Genomic DNA, 22,868 nt, shown 5'->3' on the forward strand with positions numbered 1-22,868 from the left:
CCATTGCTGGTGCTTATCGCATCCGCTGGCACAGCCAGTTTGGGCCACATGAGCAAAATGGGCGCACATCCTTGGGCTACGAAAACAACGTTCACTGGAGTTATCTTTCAAAATTTTAAGCGTGTATCACATTACATGCAGAAGCATTTAATATATTTCAATAATACAAATAAAGGTCGTACTTTACGTATCGCCACTTCAGACCGACAGACCGACAGACCGACCGACCGACCGACCGACCGACCGACCGACCGACCGACACCGGAAAAGTGCGTGAAGCATCCTATGAATGCTAACTGCATTAAAAATAATAACAACACGATTTATTGATATCTCGACTTCACTGTTGAGTGGCTTGTCCAAATTGTACAAAACATTTGTCTAAGCAAATAAAATATGAAGTTAAAGGAAAGACATTAATTGCCGCTACTTCAGGAAATGGCGAAAATTCACAGGGTCTTTAATGTTATTCCTAGGACGGCTTGAGGGCGAAAGCCATTTACGTACGCATCCCCCTTAAGTCGCTTAGTCTACTTCGCTTAGTCATCCCTATTAATTGCGAAGGTCGAGGACTCCCGCCCAAGGTCATGGATTCGACTCCCACCAAAGGTCGTCGGTTCGACTCCCAGAAAAGGTCGTGGGTTCAAGTGCCTTAACACTATCTAATTAACTGTGCCTAGTATTCACCAGAATAAATCACCACTGGACTTTAATCAACCACGAGAACAGGCTGGCTTTAGGAAGGGATACTCTACAATAAATCACATCCATGTCATTAAGCAGGTAATCGAGAAATCCGCAGAGTACAATCAGCCTCTCTATATGGCTTTCATAGATTACGAGAAGGCATTTAATTCAGTAGAGATACCAGTAGTCATAGAGGCATTACATGATCAAGGAGTACACTTACGTAAATATCTTGGAAAATATTTAGACATTCCGCAGCTACCTTAATTCTACAAGAAAAGTAGGAAGATACCTATAAAGAAAGGGGCCATACAAGGAGACACAATTTCTCCAATGCTATTCACTGCGTGCTTGGGAGAAGTATGCAAGTTATTAAACTGGGAAGGCTTAAAAGTAAGGATCGACGCCGAATATCTCAGCAACCTTCGGTTTGCAGATGGCCTTGTTCTATTCAGCAATACTCCGGACGAGTTACAACAAATGATGGAGCCCCTTAACAGAGAGAGTATAGGAGTGGAGTTGAAGATTAATACGCAGAAGACAAAGGTAACGATCAATAGCCGGGCAAGAGATTAAGAGTTCAGGATCACCAGTCATCCTCTAGAGTCTGTGAAGGAGTACGTTTGTTAGATCATTTAATCACAGGGAACCCTTATCCTGAGAAGGAAATTCACAGAAGAATAAAAATTGGTTGGAGCGCATACGGCAGACACGGTCAGCTCCTGACTGGAAGCTTACTATTATCATTGAAAAGGAAGGTGTACAATCAGTACATTTTGCCGGTGCTGACCTATGGGGCAAAGCATTGGAGACTGACAAAGAAGCTTGAGAACAAGTTAACGACCGCGTAAAGATCAATGAAACGAAGATGGCTGTGCATAACGTTAAGAGACAGAAAGAGAGCGGTTTACATCATAGAGCAAACGGGTATAGCCGATATTCTAATTCACATTAAGAGAAAGGAAATGGAGCTGGGCAGGTCATGTAATGCCCAGGTCAGATAACCGTTGGCCCATTAGGGTTACAGAATGGATACCAAGAGAAGGGAAGCGCAGTCGAGGATGGCAGAAGACTAGATGGTGCGATGAAATTCGAGGGCGCTAGTTGGAATCGGTTGGCGCAAAACATGGGTAATTGGAGATCGCAGGGAGAGGCCTTCGACCTGCAGTGATGATGAAGAAGTAGAAGAAGAAGAAGAGTTAACTTCGCCTTAATTAACACCAAAGGTCGTGGTTTCGACTCCCGCCAGAGGTAGGGGGCTGGTACCCTTTTTGTGCCTTTCGTGTCGACAACACGATTTCGCTCTGTAGTACACATAAGGCTTTCGCCTGAATAATTACGGACTTGAACGGAGTTCCGTCCGAACGGAGTTCCGCCAGAACTCTGGCGCAAGTGTTTACGGGAGCTGCAAAGTCAATGTGAGGCCGCCACCGCTTACGGGAGGGTAGTTTGTCTTCTTTTAATGGCTTCGCGACATTATCTCTCTAATTTGCTAAAAGGTAACTTGGTGAATGTCCGTCAGAGGCCCAAAAGGAAGCACACGTTGAAAGCACTTAGGCATACGTATATTGGATCGAGAAGAATTATATGGTTTTCTGAGTATTATTTCGACACCACTTATGCAATATACTGCGTATATATTTGATGCGGACAGGCGCAGTCTTTATGTTCGGGTGCCTTTGCGTGGCGGTTGCTCAGTTAAATATATTAGTGAGTGGAGTGGAAATTAATTAGAGAGTTTCCGCCAATACAAAAAATAAAGGGCGTTTCATTGGGCCTAATAAATGGACAGTAAAGGCTCTAAATAACATAGTTTAGTCTGGCAGAATACTCCTCTACAATAGTATTTGCACTTTTGCAGAAAAAGTACGTTCTAAACGGAGAAATCCGTGTGCGCAACATGTAGTGTTTCTGGAAGGACCGCGCGTAGCACGAATAGAGGTGTCAGGTCTCTTGCGCTCTTACGTGACTTTCAATTCGTGGTTTAGTGGTATAGTGTGTATCGTGTTATGAACAGTGCTAACCACTGCCAGGCTAAAACATGCATACGCAGTATAGCGACAAAAAAAATTGTACACTTCCGGACGCACTTGTGGCTAACATCCTTGCCTTCTCTTTTTATTATTTCCTCCTCCTCTTCCACATGCAACATCCACCACTAAACTGAATGCTTGAATTCCTGTTTGCGAAACGCATAACCAAACCACGGCACTGGCGACACGCAAGAGTTTGCAGTTATTTTAATCTACTTTGGTGCTTTTTGTGTATGAAAATTGGCTTACTTTTCATAAGCCCAACGCTGGGTTTCAGTTTATATTCATATGCAATATAATCGTTTCTTTGGGGCAAATAATTAGCTATAGCTTTCTTTTTGGCTATATAAAAAAGGCTTACACACTTCAGGGCGTACTTTGTCCACAAACAATAATCTTCATTTGTCTTGCTTGCGTTTCTTTTAGTGAAAACTCAGCACTGCGTGGTTACTTTCCTGTCAAGGATGCTATACATACCACGATAATAACGCGCACGCCATGCTTGACCTGGAAGTGCTATAGGCGCGCGTCTTGAAAGAAAAGGAAGGGCACGCAAGACAGCTAATGATTACTGTTTGGGGACAAGATAAACCATAAAGGGTGCATTCTTTTTTAGCGTTTTATAATGTGCACCGTAAAGGCTACTCAACAATAAACCATATTCACACTATCAATCAGGTGATAGAGAAATGTGCGGAATATAACCAACCCTTATATATAGCTTTCATTGATTACGAGAAAGCGTTTGATTCAGTCGAAACCTCAGCAGTCATTGAGGCATTACGGAATCAGGGTGTAGGCGAGCCGTATGTAAAAATATTGAAATATATCTATAGCGGCTCCACAGCCACCGTGTAGTCCTCCATAAAGAAAGCAACAGAATCCCAATAAAGAAAGGCGTCAGGCAGGGAGATACGATCTCTCCAATGATATTCACAGCGTGTTTACAGGAGGTATTCAGAGACCTGGATTGGGAAGAATTGGGGATAAGAGTTAATGGAGAATACCTTAGTAACTTGCGATTCGCTGATGATATTGCCTTGCTTAACTCAGGGGACCAATTGCAATTCATGCTCACTGACCTGGAGAGGCAAAGCAGAAGGGTGGGTCTAAAAATTAATCTGCAGGAAACTAAAGTAATGTTTTACAGTCTTGGAATAGAACAGCAGTTTACGATAAGCAGCGAGGCACTGGAAGTGGTAAAGGAATACATCTACTTATGGCAGGTTGTGACCGCGGATCCGGATCACGAGACTGAAATAATCAGAAGAGTGGGCTGGGGTGCGTTTGGCAGGCATTCTCAGATCATGAACAGCAGGTTGCCATTATCCCTCAAGAGAAAAGTGTATAACAGCTGTGTCTTACCAGTACTCACGTACGGGGCAGAAACCTGGAGGCTTACGAAAATTGTTCTACTTAAATTGAGGACAACGCAACGAGCTATGGAAAATGATGGGTGTAACGTTAAGGGATAAGAAAAGAGCAGATCGGGTGAGGGAACAAACGCGAGTTAATGACATCTTAGTTGAAATCAAGAAAACAGAATGGGCATGGACAGGACATGTAATGAGGAGGGAAGATAACCGATATGGTCATTAAGGGTTACGGACTTGATTCCAAGGGAAGGGAAGCGTAGCAGGGGGCGGCAGAAAGTTAGGTGGACGGATGAGATTAAGAGGTTTGCAGTGACAACATGGCCACAATTAGTACGTGACCGGGGTAGTTGGAGAAGTATGGGAGAGGCCTTTGCCCTGCAGTGGACGTAACCAGGCTGATGATGATGAATGTGCATCAAACCTTTACTCACAATATTTGTCGCTCAGTTTCTATTGCCTGGCATCGAATATTGTGGTAATATATGCTTGCTTTAAAGCATAAAGATTGGAGCCCAGAGTTGAGCCCCGGACTACAAAAAAAAAAAAAATATCGGCAGAACCCGTCTCACGATTCCTGTCGACGGTCATGCGCTTAGCATTGAAGCAATATATTGGCACAACTTATTGCCGCCATCGAAAAGCCTTATGTATGACGCGTCTACTGCAGCGCTACTCCTCTCACGGGCTTCCCTTCCCTCTCACGGGCTGCCCCTTAAACTTCGTGAAGTAGCGACACTCTCCTCCGCCACCTTCACTCCTCCGCGTATCTCCTCTCTTTCACACTCCCTCCTCGACCGTGGCGCCGCCTACACTGCTCGAGCGTAGCAACAGCGCCAACATGCGTTCCTCGCCACTCCGTAGACGCTTCTCGAACAGAAATGGCGCTGATGCACGGCGCGAGGGCCCACGTGATGCTATTAGGCCAATAGCGACTCGGCGTCGGCCTCGGCCAGAGCGCGCGAGGAGGAGGCGGCATTCTTCAAAGCGTGGCACTACTTTACGAAGTTTAAGGGGCTTTATTCCCTATGAACACTCTGCGCCTCTTAGCGGAGCCGGCGCGAAGCGTGTGCGTGGCCTCCGAAATGCATGGCGTGCCGGTGAACGCGCTGAGAATGGAAGCATGCGGCAGCCGGGTTCCTTGCGTGCTTTTTCTTCAAGACGCGCTTTATAGGTGTTGCCATTTCTCGATATATTGAGGCAAAGAATTTGAGACCGAAATCAATGCACCGTCTGGCAGTGGGCCAGTGCTGTCAGCGCCTTCACGTAGGTATGAGCAGTATGGGGACGCTTGCGTGATGAGCGGCATCTGAGCCAGCTGTGAAAGAAGATTACGCGGAACGCGCGAGCAGTGGCACGAGCGCGTGCGCGCGGTTGCGCAAACGCCGACGCTCAACACAGGAGCGGGCGCCGCCCCCCCCCCCCCCTCCCCGGAAGCGCCGTGCGCAGACTGACGGCACCGGAAAAAATTTCCAAAACGGGACCATTTCCATGACAGTCTTTGCAAACGCTATCCAAAGCATGCAGAAAGACAATGCTGCCTGGATGGCAAATATAGCTAATAGACTCACGGCGCTCGAACAACGGCAGCGCACCCAGGAAGCAACCGTGTCTCAGATACAAAGTCCGCTCAATGGGCTGCTAGCTTCAAATTCTACAGCCTCGGCCTCCGTAGCCGAGTCAATTCACACTCATCTTGGCAGCACGGCCTAACGGGGCAGTGGTATGGCAGTGGAAGTGGCGGAGTTACAGGGCTAAGCGCAACAAGCTCCAACTCCACCTGCAGTCCCTGCCCACAGATTAAACGCCCACGATCATAGCTCTTCAAGAAACACAAGGGCCCGCAAAGCTCCTTAAAGGGACACTAAAGTGAAAAATGATTTCTTCCGCATCAGTAAACTACAGTTCTACAACACCAAAAACACCACTCTTACAACGATAAGACGTTTGGTAAGGCAGAAAAAGCGCAAGAATGAAATACGAGTGGCGACCCCTACTTAAATTCCCGCACCTGGGGGCTGTGACGTCTTGGATTTTGATATTATCTTCTAGGGCCTACTAATTATATATAGCGGCACAGATTGACTACATTGTGTTCTAAAGGAACCAAATATTAAACATGGCAAGTTTCGGGAACCTTTATTCAGCCAACGTGGCCCAAATGCGAAAACATACTTTGGACTCCCTGACGTCACGCTGACCTACCGGCGCTGGGGTTTTGGCGCGGAATTCAAATACTGATACTTAGACCTTCATTTTCTCATCTAATAATCAAACTATTTTTTTTTTAAATGACTGCCTACAGGGTTCTCAAACAATGCTTCATTAGTCTAAACTGATTTATTGTTTCGCTTTAGTGTCCCTTTAATTACACATCTTTCGAGATAGCCAATGCGACCTCCGGAAGGGTAGCCACATTGGTACACTGAAATTATACAGCTACGCTCCATCCACTTCATAATCCGGACATTGCTAGATTGCTCATAGAACTCCTTCCCCAACACAGACACGACACCAGTCTGTTTGTGCTCAACATCTACAGCCGGTCGCTCAGATGTATCCCCCCCCCCAAGGGCCCTGCATCCCCGCTAGTAACGGCGAACGTAAAACCTTAGACATTTGCGGAAGGAACCCATTAGTAATAGCGGGGGACTTCAACGCAAATCATACTGCCTGTGGATACAGAAAGAACTGCCGGATTGGTATCACCCTATGGACGCTCATCCAAAATGAGGGACTTTCGCTCCTTAACGATCTAAATTTTTTTACAAGGATCAGCAACACTGCCCAACATAACACAAACGCGAACCTTACTCTCACTAAGCACATGCCCAATGGTACATGGCTCCACACGCTAAACTCACTGGGCAGTGACCATTTTATCCTTAGCACCTACATCCCTACCCGCACGCTCTCCAAGACACAACGCCCCCAGGTCGCCAGCACTGTCTGGGACAGGTTTCGAAGGACTAGAGCAGCCGCACCTGAAACCATCGATAACCTGGACATGTGGGTGCAACAACTAATGGTAGATGCCACAAAGGCCACGTCCAAGGTACTAACCGTGTCAGACTCAGAACTCGCAGACAGTAGGCTATTACACAGGTGGGAGGCACACAACAGTTTAAAGAAACGCTGGCTAGCAAATAAGCGCAATCGCAAGCTCAAAACCCGAATCGCGGCCCTTGTCAAGAAAATAGAAGAGCACGCGACACACCTAATACGCCAACAATGGGGGCAGCTTTGAGACCGCATGAGTGCCAATTTGGGCCTAAAGGACATGTCGTCATTCCTGCGATGCCTGCTAAACCCTGAAAATAACAATATCCAACAGCACAAGAGTCTTTCGTGGCTGCTGCACAGCAACCCAGCGGAAGACAAAGCACTGCTGGACTCTCTGCAAACCCTATACCTGACGGACAGCCCAAGGGTCCCCTTACCTCCTTACACCGGTCAGGACAATCCAGAACTGGATGTATACATCACTGCCTCGGAAGTCCGCGCAGCCTTACGTAAGTTCACAACTACAACCGCACCAGGGGAGGATAACATCACGAAGAAAGCTCTTCGACACCTTGATGACAGATCGATACAGGCGATAACCCAACTCTTTAACACACTGGGCCGCAGGAACCTTCCCACCACAGCGGACCTATGCAAAGATAACTTTTACTCCCAAGCCAGGCAAGCCGCCAGATCTAAAAAACCTACGTCCGATTTCACTCATCTCATGTCTAGGTAGGCTCTTCGAACATGTCATACTATAAAGGCTCCAACAGCATATGTAAACACATAATCTCTTCCCACATACAATTATTGGCTTCCGCGGGCATCTATCCACGCAAGACGTCATGCTTCAGCTCTCTGAAGAAATCCTGCACTCCCGGCATGCGAAACACACAAGAGCCATGCTAGCACTCGACCACATCAAGGCCTTTGACAATGTGGAACATACCGCAGTGTTGAATTGAACACCTTATCCGATCTACACCTAGGCGGGAGAACTCACGCCTATGTCACAGCTTTCCTACAGGCCAGGACTGTGGTCCTTACTGTGGGAGAACTGACAACAGACAAGCTCCAACTGGGTAGCAGAGCACAGCAAGGGTCAGTGCTCTCGCCTCTCCTCTTCAACCTCACTCTCATTCCCATGGCCAGAGACCTGGCAAATATTCCCAACCTCTCGCACTCCCCCTGTGCTGATGATATTACCACAGGCAGCATAGGCGACAGGGAAGTGACCTTACAAACTAAGCACGGGCCGATGTGGTGGTGGAGTGGGCTACAGCAATAGGCCTCGCGTGCTCCCCCACCAAGTCGGAACTTCTTGGTCTCCAACCCCCCAAGAGTCGCGCATACCCAACTCCACTCCCGAGCATTCATATCCACATGAGGACGCACTTCATTCCAGAGGTCACACAGCTACAAGTGCTTGGCATGGTCATGCAGAACGGCAGACACACGGCGGCCATGACCAAACTCACCACCACAGTATACACACTATGCGCCTGATTAAGCGGATAGCCAACAGACACAATGGGATGAGAGAGCATGGCATGAGCAGGTTAGTGCAGGCTTTTGTCATGAGCAGAGTAGTATACTCGCTCCCATACCTACATCTCAACCGGGTGGGAACGAAAAAAGGGGATTCCCTTATACGTCAAGCGTAATTAACCTCCCCAGGCACACGCCAAATGAGCGCCTCCTTCGCATGGGGGTGCATAAAACATTTGATGAGCTCACGGAAGCCCATCGCACAGCCAAAATTGAGAGGCTGTCCCCTACCACCACAGGTCGACACATTCTGGACAACCTAGGACTTATCCCGACTTCCCAGGCCGATCAGACATGTCCTTTACCATCAGACATACAAAACTGCATCACTATTCTCCCCCTGCCTAAAAACGTGTACCCCGTGCATCACGAGACGCGCAGGCAGGCCAGAGCAAAAGCCCTCTACAAACAACACCAGCACGACTCGACCACCTCACGGTGTGTGTCAACGCCGCTACCTACCCACACAAATCGGCCTATGCCGTAAGTGTATGCCACATTAACTTAGTTACATCGCAACTGCCACAATACAGGCGCACACGTCCCTAGAGGCGGAGGAGGCTGCCATAGCCCTGGCCATCTTGCTCCTTCCCCACAAGAACCACTTGTCAACCACCGCTGCCGAGGTTATCCTTAGCTACTCTAAAACTGCAATCCTCAACTACTCCAGAGGCCGAGTTCATAAACCGGCACGGAAAATTCCCAATCGTCAGACGCCCCCTCAGACCAATTAAGCTCTTCTGGGTGCCCGCGCACGCGGGTCATCCACGCAACGAGATGGCCTATTCTATCGCTCGAGCAGCCGTCAACCGAGCCACGCCGTCCGATGACCTGGATAATGCCGTAGACTGAGTGTTAGAATATCATGAGATCACCCTCCACTACCGCGAAATGCGGTTGAGATATCCTCCTCCAGATAAATCCTTAACGAAATTCCAGCAAACTCAATGACGCCAGCTTCAGGCACAAACCTTCTTCTCTCCAGCTTTTCCCACCGTTTCATTCAGGCCTATATCGACAGGAATGTACGCTCTGCGGCGCACCTAGAGCCAACTTCCATCACATAATGTGCATATGCCCTGAGCTCCAGCCACACTCTGAGTGGCAACTCACCGACGTCGAGGGATGGGAGATCGCGGTGTCTAGCTCCAACCCAGCTGACCAAACACGGTTGGTGGACTGAGCTCTGAGGGTCGCCGAGGACCACAAACTCCCGGCCACCCTACGTGCTCCTGAGCCCCCTCACAAGTAATGTTGTAAAAAGGCTCAAGTAATAAATGTTTACCACCACCACCACCACCACCACCACTACATTCAGCGTTTTGCCGGCGTTTTCTGGCGTTTCGTCCCCCGGCGTCGCTCGGCATCGACGCCGTAGGTGGCGCGCTGAAGAGAGATCTCGCCGCCTCCCTTCCTTTTCCTCGTGGGAAGCCGCTCTTCGGGCCACTTGCTCGGATGACCAGCTCTGGCTGGTGGACCGTGCTTGCCTAGAGATGTCGGCCAGGGGGCTCTCGGACATCTAGGGGCCCAAGCACATTTAAATAGATCCAATAAAATTTTATCCATCTATCCATCCTCCATCGGAACCAGCTCGATGAGCGCAGAATATTCTTACACCGTTGCGCAGACCAATCAGCGCTGGTCCACGTGCCGCTCGTATGGCTGAACGCTTTCTCTGGCGGCTTTCATGCGACGACGCCGAGTGACGCAACGACAGAAAACGCCGCTAAAAAGGCTGAACGTGGGATGGCCTCTTAAGAGCTACACACTCAATATAATCCGAGTTGCTCAAGAGGACAGTGAGCAATGCTAAGTTGGTGGTATTCTGGCAACGTACACTTGGTTTTTGGCGTGAATCGTCTTTAAACTCGGCCAGATGTGATCGCTTGCTAAAGCCGCGTGTAGCGTGTATATTATAGCATTATCCCTTATATCCTTACACGCGTCCTAATTTGGTATAGTTGTACAGATGAACTAAACCATTGCTCGATCATGCATGTGTGGCATGCACACATAGCGCCGTTGTCGCGCCACGCCATACCCAATCGGAGCTAAATTTGACCTCTCGTTCGGCATTCAGAGAGGCATATAGCTAGGCAGTATATACGTTTGTCATTCCAAGTTGGAATGGTCATGCTTGAAAGAGATTATTCAGCCAGAGTAGATATAATTCATCAAACTCAAACCAGCGCTCATGAGGTGTTACAAGGCCTACAAGTGTGCAATTATTTGCAGGAATTTCACGCTTGCTCAGTATAATTTCGCCCCGCGTTCGACACACCGAAACGCCGTGTCCAGAAATGGCATGAGGGGACTCGGACACTGAAACATAGGGGAGCCAATTCGCGTCCACCACCTTTGTACATGGCGGGCCCACTACGAATAGGGATAAAGCACAATTACAAGGTTCCCCTACGAATAGGGATAAAGCACGATTACGAGGTTACACTGCAGGGACCCTAATAGATTAGCTGTACCATGAGCTAAAAATCAAAAGGGGGCGGCTGACACATGGAGTAGCACACGTGGTATAAAGGTTATAAACAGGGATAAGGTGCCTCAGAAAGGCTGGCTAACGTTTCGATAGGGGGACCTATCTTCGTCAAAGGCGGTCTCGTCATCCTTGGCAGGTTAGTCTTAACAGGTTAGTGGAGTGACGTCACGTCAGGGAAAAATTGAAAGTGGAGGAATAGGTGAGATTGAGAATCGGGATTAGCTGGTGGCATAATGTGTTTTGTGCCTTTGTTAATGATATAAGAGTTTCCGGTTCAAGTTACAGCTTTTAGCGGTTCTAAGTCGCCACTTTCCAAATCGATCCCCGTCGGGTGTAGGCATTTAAAGTTGCGTATGAGGTAGGATTCTGCATATTTCCTTTCGCAAGGTGAACGGAAATTTGTTTGTAGTATATAGAACGTTGCTCTATCGAATATATGGCCAGGTTCATTGAAGTCGCTGGCTACTGGTTTAAGTAAGTTGTGCTTCGTAGCTGCGCGATGGCCGCTGAGACTTGTATGAATTTGTTGTCCAGTCTCTCCTATGTATTGTTTGTTACACGCTGTACATCCTAGGCAGTAGACTACATTGCTAGACGCGCAGGTGAAACTCGAAGTCGCCTTGTGAAAGTAATCCGGCGCTGTACTTTTTACTGTAGTAGTAGATTGCATAAACTTGCATGTAGAGCAATTGGGGTGGCCACAGGGACCGGATGTTGACTTCGTCTTTGTATTTAGCTTGGCATGTACAAGAATGTCCTTGAAGTTAGCGTTGCGTCTATCGGCTACTCTGGGCGAGTCGGGAAATATTTTACTAAGTGTCTAGTAGCTGGTGAGAATTGGGTGGTATTTACTGAGGGTGTTGTTTACGTTTGGGAGTGTGTTTGAGAATGTAGTAGTAAGGAGGGGCTTTGTTGTTTTTGTGATCTTAGGGCGGGTTTTGAGGACCTCGGCTCGATCAAGTTTGGTTGCATAGGTGTAGGCTTTTTCAAGGGCAGTGTTCGGATGGTTCCTGTTTGATAGGGTTTCTTTAAGGTGATCGAGTCTATCTATGTAGTCTTGGTTTTTAACGCAAGTGCGACGTAGTCGTGTGGCTTGACCTTTAAAGATGCCTTGTTTGCAATGTCTGGGGTGGTGGCTTCTATATTCTAGGTACTGTTGTTTATCAAAAGGTTTCCTATAGAGCGTTGTCTTTAGTGTACCATTGTCAATACATATTGTTGTGCCCAGAAACTTTATGCGCTCAGTTGAAGATTCCTACGTGAATTTGATCGTTGGCTGGTAAGAATTTAGGAATGTTAGAAGTTTTTCTGGACTGTCCTGACCATGTCCGAATATTATAAATATGTCGTCTATGTATTATGGTATGTATGAAGCTTGTCTGTGAAGTGAGATAGGAAATTTGTTTCTAGAATCCGCATAAATATGTTCGCGTATGTTGGTGCAAAAGGTGTACCCATGCTTGTCCCGTGTATTTGTAGGCAGTAATTTTCTTCAAATTCTAAGTAATTATATGTTAGAACTTATTAAAGAAGGGACAAATAGACTTCAATAGAGTGTTGTGCATTGCGTTTGGACAGCGTTTCTCTATCGAAGAGAAACCACCATGGATTGAAATGTTGTACAGGGCCGTGACGTCTATTGTTGCGAGAGTTATGTTTCGTGGCAGTGCGCCTTTTGTATTAATGTCCTCCATAATTCTCAGTAGGGGGGGGGGGGGGGGAGGCGTGCCTCTTACTCTACTACGGCGTGCCTCTTACTCAGATCGTGGTTTTCACACGTAAAACCCCATAATTTAATTTTTTTGCTAGTTCAGGAGTCCAAGTAGATTGGGCTTTAAGTGGTGTCGTCCCGGTGTCTGGTGCATTTGTGTCTGCGAAAAAATGTCTTATACGCATTCGTTTGAAAAATTCCGAAAGGTCCTTGCGAAGCTCGAATTAATTTATTCTGTTGTTCGTGGGACAAAAGTTCAGGCCCTTGCTAAGCACGCCTATTTGTTCCCTACTTAATGTATTTTAAATCTCTACAGCATTAGACCAATTTAATTTTGTGGGAACAGCAGCCACGTCTGGTGTCTCTGGATTCGAACTTCCTCTTGGCGTGAGGGGGCTATTTGCATGGAAGGTTTTTTTTTATTATTAAAGTTCGCTTCTTTAATTCCTCTGTTTTTGAACCAATTTTCTACACTGTGTGTCGTGGTAATGTTCTAAATCTCATCTCAAGCGGTGTCAGTGCTATGTTCTGAAGTCTGTGGCTAAAACTTTCCAATTGTTCTTCGCAGTGTTCCTTGAGTATATTCAAAAGTGAGAGTGAAGAATTTTTTAATGTTTTTTGCCAGTTTGCACGATCGTGTGATGGGAATGTTCCTAGAGCTGGTACAGCCTTTAGTGTTAGCTCTTTAGGGATTATATTGTTCTATGGGCAGTATGTCTACGTTTTCAGATGGAAAGTGTAGCTCGCACAGTTTTTGGTAAGTTTTCTAGCCTGCAATTCGGTGCTGCGTTGCTGAGAAGGGTTATTAATTTGCAATTGCCGTCACTTATTTGGCATTTGGGGGTAGATCTGTAGGGACTGCATTTCTGCTTCGCAGGTTTCTTTGCACATGCCTTACTTAATTCCAGCTATGTTTCTGTTTGAGTCTGTGCGTGTGCAGGTGGGCGTTTGGGTGTTTGTGTGAATAGTTCAATAGTGGACTTTGTGTTGTCTGTAACGCTTGTGTCTGTTTGCAGCTGTCATTGATTTCGTCTTTGGAGAACTATGTGTCCCGTGGCTCGTTTCACATTCTGCTCTCTTTGTTCCTGAAGTGACTGTTGCAGTTGCGTTGTTCGAGATGGCACGGTCGGCGGAGTTGGTGGTTGGTGGGGCCGGTTGCTGGGGTAGATTTAACTGTGTTTTTCTGTACTCGTCCATAATAAAGGATTTGACGTGTTGGAAAACCAGCTGTATCCCTCTACGGTTTAGGTGGAAACCGTCACAAGCTAGGTGATCGTGTGCGTTTATTTCTGCGTGATGCATTGTGTCAACGTTCTTGTGGAAGTGCTCTAAGTTGAAGATTAACGAGATGAGCTTGTTGGTCTTCTCATTGAGTTTCATGAGTGCGTTAGTTTGGTGAATTATAGGCGGTGATTGTATTGTAAGTGGACAACAAATTCAATGAACATGGTCGTATATTCGATAAAGCAACGCTAATTTCCATTCACCTCGTGAGAGGAAATGTACAGAATCATACTCCATACACAAGTTTAAATGCCTACACCCAACGGGGGTCAGTTTGGCACGCGGCAACTTAGCCCTCAGTCCCCAGCAGCTGCGGAGCACCTGTTCAAGGCGGCGGTCATACCTGTAACGCAGAAGAGGGTGCTAAGAATCTCTGGACCCGGACAAGACACCAATGCAAACTGACCTTTGCAACTTGCAACGTTTAACACCCGAACCCTTTCGAGTGAAGCTAGCCTAGCAGGACTCTGAGGAACTATCAGGCATTGTTTGGGATATCATTGGCCTTAGTGAGGTTAGAAGAACTATTAAAGCTTATACAGTGCTGACAAATGGTCACGTCCTCTGCTATAGAGGACCACCAGATAAGGAGCAGTTTGGAGTGGGATTCCTAATCCATAAGGACATAGCGGGCAACATTGATTAATTCTACGGCATTAATGAGAGGGTAGCAGTAGTCGTAATAAAGCTGAATAGGAGGTATAGAATAAAGGTAGTACAAACCTACGCGATGATCAAGGAATAGAACAGTTTTATGAAGATGTTGAATTAACGATACGAAAAGTACAAACTCAGTATACTGTATTCCTGGGCGACTTCAATGAAAGGGGGGGGGGGGAAGCAGGCTGGTGAACAATCAATTTGCTACTACGGCGTGGATTCCAGAAACACTCGAGGAGAGATGTTGGTAGAATTCGCGGAAAGGAATAAGCTGCGAATAATGAACACCTTCTTCAGAAAGCGTTGGAACAGAAACTGGAAATGCCCTAATGGTGAAACAAGAAATGAAATTCATTTAATATTTTCTGCCGATCCCAGCATAGTACAGGATTGGTCCAGAAGAAACAGGCCAACCTAGACGCAGTAAGGGTAAAAGCAGACAATTTCAGGTTTGCACTTGCAAACAAATTTTCAGCCTTAGAACAGAGAGATGAAGATGACATAGAGGCATTGAATGAAACCGTCAGTAGGCTGGTTTCAGAAGCAGCAATTGAAGTGGGAGGTAAGGCCCCAAGGCAACCAGTAGGTAAGCTCTCCCAAGTAGCAAAGGACCTAATAAAGGTACTACAAAGAATGAAAGTGTCCGACTCAAGAGATCAGATAGAATTCGCAGAACTGTCAAAACTAATCAACAAGGAGGAAATAAGGGGTATACGAAATTATAACGTGAGAAAGACTGAGGAAGCAGTAAAAAATGGACGCAGCCTGAAAACATTGAGAAGGAAACTATATATAGGCATCGGACAATTCAGTGAAAGATAGACAGGGTAATATCGTCAGCAATCTCGAAGATATAGTAAAAGCAGCGGAAGAATTCTATACTGACCTGCACAGTACCAAAGCAGCCACGATACCTCCATCAAAGTAGTAATGAACAGGTTACAAAAGCTCCTTCTATAATTAGCGATGAAGTTAAAAGGGCCCATGCAAGACGTGAAACGGGGAGAAGTGGCAGGAGAAGACGGAGAAGTCGATTTAATCAAAGATGGTGGAGACATAATGCTTGAAACACTAACGGCCCTTTATACGGACTGACTATCGACATCAAGGGTCCCAGAGAACTGCAAGAATTCCAACATTATACTAATTCACAAAAAGGAAGACGTTAAAGAATTGAAAAATTATAGGCGCATTAGCTTACTTCCAATATTATATAAAATATTCGCCAATATAATCTCCAATAGAATAAGGAAAAAACTGGAATTTAGTCAACCAAGGGAGCAGGCTGGCTTCAGGAAAGGTTAGTCTACAATGAATCACATCCATGTCATTAACCAGGTTATCGAGAAATCCGCAGGGTACAAGAAACCTCTCTATATGGCTTTCATAGATTACGAAAAAGCATTTCATTCAGTAGAGATACAAGCAGTCATAGATGCATTGCGTAAGCAAGGAGTACGGGACGCTTACGTAAATATCTTCGAAAATATCTACAGAGATTACCCAGCTACCTTAATTCTCCACAAGAAAAGTAGAAAGATACCTATAAAGAAATGGGTCAGACAAGGAGACACAATCTCTCCAATGCTATTTACCGTGTGCTTGGAAGAAGTATTCAAGCTATTAAACTGGGAAGGATGAGGAATAGGTATCAACGGCGAATATCTCAGCAACCTTACATTTGCAGATGACATTGTCCTGTTCAGCAACACTGATGACGAGTTACAACATATGATTGAGGACCTTAACAGAGAGATGGGGTTGAAGATTAGTATGCAGAAGACAAAGATAATGATCGATAGCCGGGCAAGGGAACAAAAGTTCAGGATTGCCAATCAGCCTCTAGAGTATTTGAAGGAGTACGTTTACCTAGGTCAATTACTCACAGGGGACCCTGATCATGAGAACAAAATTTACAGAAGAAAAAAATGGGTTGGAGCGCATTCGGCAGACATTGTCAGATCCTGACTGGAAGCTTACCATTACCATTAAAAAGAAAGGTGTACGATCAATGCATTCTACCGGTGCTGACATATGGGGCAGAAACGTGGAGACTGACAAAGAAGCTCGAAAACAAGTTAATGACCGCATAAAGAGCGATGGAACGAAGAATGTTAGGCATAATGTTAAGAGACAGGAAGAGAGTAGTGTGGATCAGTGAGCAAACAGGGGTAGCCGGTATTCTAGCTGACGTTAAAGAGAAAGAAATGGAGCTGGGCAGGTCATGTAATACGTAGATTAGATAACCGGTGGACCATTAGGGTTACAGAATCGGTGCCAAGAGAAGGGAAGCGCAGTCGAGGACGACAGAAGACTAGGTGGGCTGATGAAATTAAGAAATTCGAAGGCGCTAGTTGGAATCGGTTGGCGCAGAACAGAGGTAATTGGAGATCGCAGGTAGAGGCCTTCGTCCTGCAGTGGACATCGAATGGAATGATGATGATGATGATGATTATTATTATCATTGAATCGCAAAAGCTGTAGCTTGAACAAGAAACTCTCATAGCATCAACAAAGGCACAAAACACGTTATGCCACCAACTAACCTCGATTCTCAATCTCACCTATTCCTCCTGTTTCAGTTCATCCCTGCCTCCCCCCTAACACTCAATTTATTACCCTCTTCCCCGCTTTCATGCATATATCAACCATACGACCCCTTTTCCTATGTTCACATGCCCCCTCCCGTTTTTTCGGCGGTCACCCTTCTATTTCTTCTTCTATTCTTTTTTTTTTCCTTTCCTCCTGCTAATTTCTTTTTACTTTTAAAGACTAACACCGACACATTCCAAAGTCTCACACGCCAGGGTGACTTTTTCGGCGTCTCGACCACATAGGAGTTTCATTCGATTCAGCCAAGTTTCTCTGCACCTTCTGCAGCACCTATTAACGGTTCACCTCACCTAGTCATTCGATACTCCGAGGTGCAGCAGTGCACCCTGCACCCCCGTGCTCGACTGGACGGGGCGCAAGGCAAGGTGCCGCCGCGGTGCAGTGCACCCTTGAACCTTGCAGTAAGTGGGTGCAGCCCGGCACACCATAACTAGCACCACCTGCACCTTGTTTTTTGTGGTGCCATGCACCTTTTCTGAATCGTACAAACATAGGATCGCGCCGCCACTTTTGTATTCCACCACGACGAATCGTACGCCGAACTACTGAGGCCAACGTCCCTTGAAACTCCAAGCCGTTGCCTTGCAACCACCCTATCCAGTGCCCCCAGACTCCGTGTCGCCATCTTGATACCTTCAAAATTACCCGACGCATTGCTGCTACGCTACTCAAGTCCTTCTTTCAACTCGTGTCTTTTTGTTACTCGCACACTGACCAGCTGACCGGCTCTTCTAAAACCACAAAGCACGCCGCCTACGACACCTCTGAAGGCCCCTAACCTCTCGCTCCCCCAACACCCCACCATCCTCTTTCTCTCTTCTTCTTCTTTTTTTCGCCTTCCCACTTTCTCGCTCTTGTCCCCTCTTAGAAACCACGCCTAGAGTCGTCAAACGACATTGCTCATTTTCTTTTCAGCCTCTCCAGCCGCCACCGACAACGACCGCTCGTGACATCACTCCACTAACCCGTTAAAGCTAACCTGCCGAGGATGACGAGGCCGCGTTTGAAGAAGATAGGTCCTCCTATTGAAACGTTGGTCAGCCTTTCGGAGGCACTTTATATTTTTTTATTATCTGTTTATAATCTTTATACCCCGTGTATCATAAGCTAAGCATGTGAGCTTTCAAATGCGTCGATAAATGTAACTTGTGTGATTGGTTACGTCATTTATGTACCTAAGTGCCCATACACCGTCGGCAGCTCGCACAAGACGTTTCACGTATCCCACTGCGGTTGCGTCCCTGCTATAGCCTACCCGATTTGCACGAACTAGCTGAAGCATCCTGTATGTGGGTATAACACATAAGCCGAATTGAAAATGTGTGTCGCGTGAATCGTCAAAGAGGGCGGCAGGCGAAGAGGACGCGTGTCCTAGAACAGTGCAGGGCCTGTGCTTGAAGCCGCGGGCCATAACCAGGCCCGTTTCCTCATGAGCCTAGGTCAGACCTTCGAACACACGCTGGCGCTCTGACTGCCTCCTAATTGTCTTTGCAAACAAGATAACTGAATAATTGCAAACAATAAGTGGAGGCCCCATGTCGATCGCCTCCATGTCGCTGCCAATGCTTCACCTTTGGGTGAAACTGTTATTTTTCAAGTGTGTATAATTCTTCGGATTTGCAACATAAAGATGCAAGGAGCGCAAGCATGGTGTGTTTTAATTTGCTTGCTGAACCTTTGCTTCACTGACGTGACATCTGCTCTGTAAATTATTTTCTAAAACCAATACCAACTCCTTTATGATGACACTGGAAGCGTAGTTAATAGTTTTGAATGCCTTGCCAGAAATTCTTAATCCAGGTTTCACTTATGTCGACCTTTCATGTAAGCTGTACACGTACTCTCGGAAAGAGCGTGTTGGAAGGTTTTATTGCCACAGCATGCAGATTTATTGTAATGTTTTAGAATACACCATCTAAGCAAGGGCAGTATTAAGACACGTATAGACTAAATTCCAACGGCGGGAGCGGGCCGTGCTCGCTCATATGGTCACGGGCCCGGCCCAGGTCCAGTTTTTCGGCCCATGCAGTGCTCTAGTCACTCGTGTCCTCTCGCGCTGCTCACGTGCGTCTCACAAAGAGCTTGTGCCCTTTGCATCGGCGCCTTTGTGTCGGCGACAAAAGGTGAACCATCAGGGAGGTTATACATATATATATATATATTTTTGGCCTCCTAGCTAACCACCGACCACCAACTACGAAAATGGAAGAGGTGAAAAATGCTATAAATCCCGCAACGCCATATCCGCGTAATACTCCGTACGAAAAATGATGCTGATCTCGAAGGCCACTTTTTCTTCCTACGACGGGAGCCGAGAGCAGTGTTGAAGTCGCTGCGTTCTTCACCTGCCACATCTTTGTCCCACAGAATTTTGCATAAAGCAATCAACCGGCGTTCCGCGCAGCTTTATTACTAGAGCACTAGAGTGCCAAAGTTCTATGTGCCGCGACCAGTGCCAGCCCAACATCTGGCCTATCAGATCGCGGTGTGCGGCCGTGGCATTCCAATAGCAACAACCAACGTGAAAACGATGCGCTCGACACTCAGAGGCTGCGCATGGACGCCTTGCAATACTTCGGCAAAATTTTACAAGCCGGACACTTCTCAATAACAAGGAAATGCATGTATATTATTTCTGTTTATTGCTATAACACTTTGCGCAGTAGATCGTTTAATTACGATTACAATTACAAGCCAAGCTGATCCAATCTATCTACAGCTGATTTGTGTTTTCGTGTTCTGATTGCGTGGTAATGGAGTGTTTTAACCGGTGCAGAACTTAATGATCGGGTTTCTTCGGGAACATGGATTGTGAAGACTTTCTGGCAAAAGAGCAGAAAGTTTTGGAGCTCTATTTCTCAAGCCTTGGGCATTTTAATTATGACAAAGCGAAAGAGATCGTTGTAAGTATGAAGTTCGCTCATCAAAACTTTTACGGCTGGTATCATCTTGTGAATCTTGATTTGCAGGAGAAAGAACGTGATGTTTTGTGCAAAACAGGCGCCAACTACTTGTTCAGCAGCGTCCTTACAGCGCTGTCGCAGATGGCCGTCGCGGAAAAGCTGTACATGTCCTTGCAGTATTTGGCTCCAAAAAGTTTTTTGAGAAAAGACGTGAGTGCTTATTCCAAAGCTGCCATTTATGTCATGTAAACTTTAATAACATGGCGCTGATCACCTGATTAGTGCTGCAAAGAAATCCGCGCTTGTGATTTTGAATGACTCTAAACAGTGATTTGCAGTGCTAGAGCATCTACACACACTGCAGGGCAAATGCCGTGTTATTTGTTACTTCGTTCCTAGCGGAAAAGCTCGTGCTTTTGCAGCGTCTTCTAATCGTTTCTAGAATTTCAGCTTCATCATGAAAGCAAAACCTTGTAACATTTTTTGCTGTGACCTGTTTGTTGTTTCTGTCATTTACATGATTTTGTGCTTTTCCAAACCATTTAGACTTCCCTGAAGTCACTGTATGAGGCACTGCGACTGGAATTCCTCCGGCTGAAAGACCAAGCGTCTTGTTCGACACCAGTCTCTTGCAGTCCTTCTCCTTCGAGCTGCTCACCAATGATGACACCGTCGCCATCGGCCATGTCTTTGAGCTCGATGAGTCCGAGCTTCGTGATAGGTTCCTTCCAGAGTGGCACATCTTACATGTCGCAATCACCTCAGGCACCTGTCCTAGATGCTTTCTTAAGTCACCTCTGTGGACAGCTACACTCGTTTGTTGTGGCCCGTGCCAGATCAGTTGACTTGTATCCTTAGAATGAGTTGTTTATTTTGTCTTCTCAAAGAAAAGGGTACAATATATCAGTCATGGAAAGAGGCCTGCTTATGCAACAGAACATTTTTACAGAGCATGTTAGGTATGTCTCTATGCTTTGTGTGAGCGGCTGTCATTATCTAATGTACTTTTACGAAGCTTGCAGCGTGATTTTGATATGTCATTATAAATGCTTGAGAGTGTAGTTCAGTAAAAACAAGGACTCGTGAAATGAGAACAAACACACCTGCTTTGATTCTGTGTCTTAAATGTGTTGTGCTATGATGTGCTAGTAATATCTCGATTTCTTGTTTGCTTTACATACAAGTATTGAAATGACGACCTCCTTAAAGGGTAGCTGCAGCACTTTTCAAGTGAGCTTTCAGCGAATTCTTAAAGTTTTTCGCCCCCTGAATACGAAAACCCTAGTTTAACAGGCCAAAAGTCACCGCTACTCGCTTTATTTAACAAAAACAAGCTGCAGCGTTTGTGGGAGATGGTGCGCATCGGTTGACAGGCTCTGACGGCTCTGACGACCTTGGCGTCGTCTTAGGTGTTGGCGGGGTCTGTGATTCGAATAGAGCGCTCACGTGACCCCTGTATTGACGTCATCATCGCGCCCCATGTTTCGCCGCTACGCTTGGTGCACGAGAGGGGCGGAGCTTCAATGAAAATTTAAACAGCGATTGCAGCGCTGCTACATGCACAATCAAGAAAATTACTTCAGGAGTTGAATTATACTATGGCAGCCTTCAAAACCACCGTAACTCTTCCAATTCTAAAACCTCTTCAGCTTCCCTTTAAACATTGTCTGTGCCATTTGGCCAGTGTATTGTACCTTAACTGTGCTTACAGCTATGACAAGCTGTACTCTCAGAGTCTTGGTAAGATGATGAAGTTCAAAGAGCTGTCTGCTGCTCTGAATGATATCATACTGCAAAATCAAAAGCTCTTTCATCATCCCATCTTGACACCACTGAAGTCATCATTCAGGTGATCGCTTTTTGTTTGTCTTTTGTCCTTCAAGGGCAATATTAGATAGCTAGCACTCACAGAACTGCTCGAACTAGGGATTAGCACTTCTCGTAGCATTATCAATAACCATTGTCTGTAGTTACTTCAGGATGTTGCTTTTACGATGTTCATTTCATAGAGGTCACATGTGCACTTGTGGCATGCTTGTACCTCAGCAATAGAAAAATGCAAAAGAGCTACCTCAGAGACAACAATCTTCCATTTGCATGCTGAAGATGAGACATAGGTGAAGCATGTTGACCAAGACCTTAACAAAGATCTGACACAACTTATGGTTCTTGGAGCACATAAAGCTTCTAAGAAGTCTAAATTGGCTTGTTTGTATTTTGTCTTGCCTAAACAGCATGCTGATGAAAAAGTGATACACCACATAGACTTGGCAAATCAGTTCTGCATAAGCCCACAAGATGCAGGAAGGTTCATGAAAAAGAAAATTGTCATGAACCTTCCTTTCATGAACCTTTTTCCACCTTGTGGGCTTCTGCAGAACTGATTTGCCATATTCAGTGTCCCTGTGTTTCGAGTTGTCCATTAATTCAGCCTTACCATGCAATCAGCTAACCTCCTGGTTTTATCTCGGATGGTAAAGTGAATGTCCCAGAAATGCATTGGTCCGTGATTCGATCCTCGGACCAGACAGATTTCTCTTCAACTGCAAAGCTTTG

General features: G+C 46.1%; 1 protein-coding gene across 2 annotated transcripts in view; it reads left to right on the forward strand.

The window, feature by feature from the left end:
* Positions 1-20,099: 20,099 nt before the first annotated feature.
* LOC126536244 (KICSTOR subunit 2-like) overlaps positions 20,100-22,868 on the forward strand; it is a 58,670-nt gene continuing 55,901 nt past the window's right edge. Inside the window, exons 1-4 of one of the 2 annotated variants that reach the window (XR_008613674.2) lie at positions 20,100-20,312; positions 20,379-20,522; positions 20,859-21,160; positions 22,024-22,161. Coding sequence is in view for 1 of the 2 variants with exons in the window: in XM_050183136.3 (XP_050039093.1) it covers positions 20,214-20,312; positions 20,379-20,522; positions 20,859-21,160; positions 22,024-22,161 (683 nt within the window). In the remaining variant the exon portion in view is untranslated. The remainder of the gene's footprint in view (positions 20,313-20,378; positions 20,523-20,858; positions 21,161-22,023; positions 22,162-22,868) is intronic. The other variant, XM_050183136.3, reaches the window with a different exon arrangement.

The sequence above is a fragment of the Dermacentor andersoni genome, chromosome 4 (assembly GCF_023375885.2).
Source record: "Dermacentor andersoni chromosome 4, qqDerAnde1_hic_scaffold, whole genome shotgun sequence".
NCBI classification, from domain to species: domain Eukaryota; kingdom Metazoa; phylum Arthropoda; class Arachnida; order Ixodida; family Ixodidae; genus Dermacentor; species Dermacentor andersoni.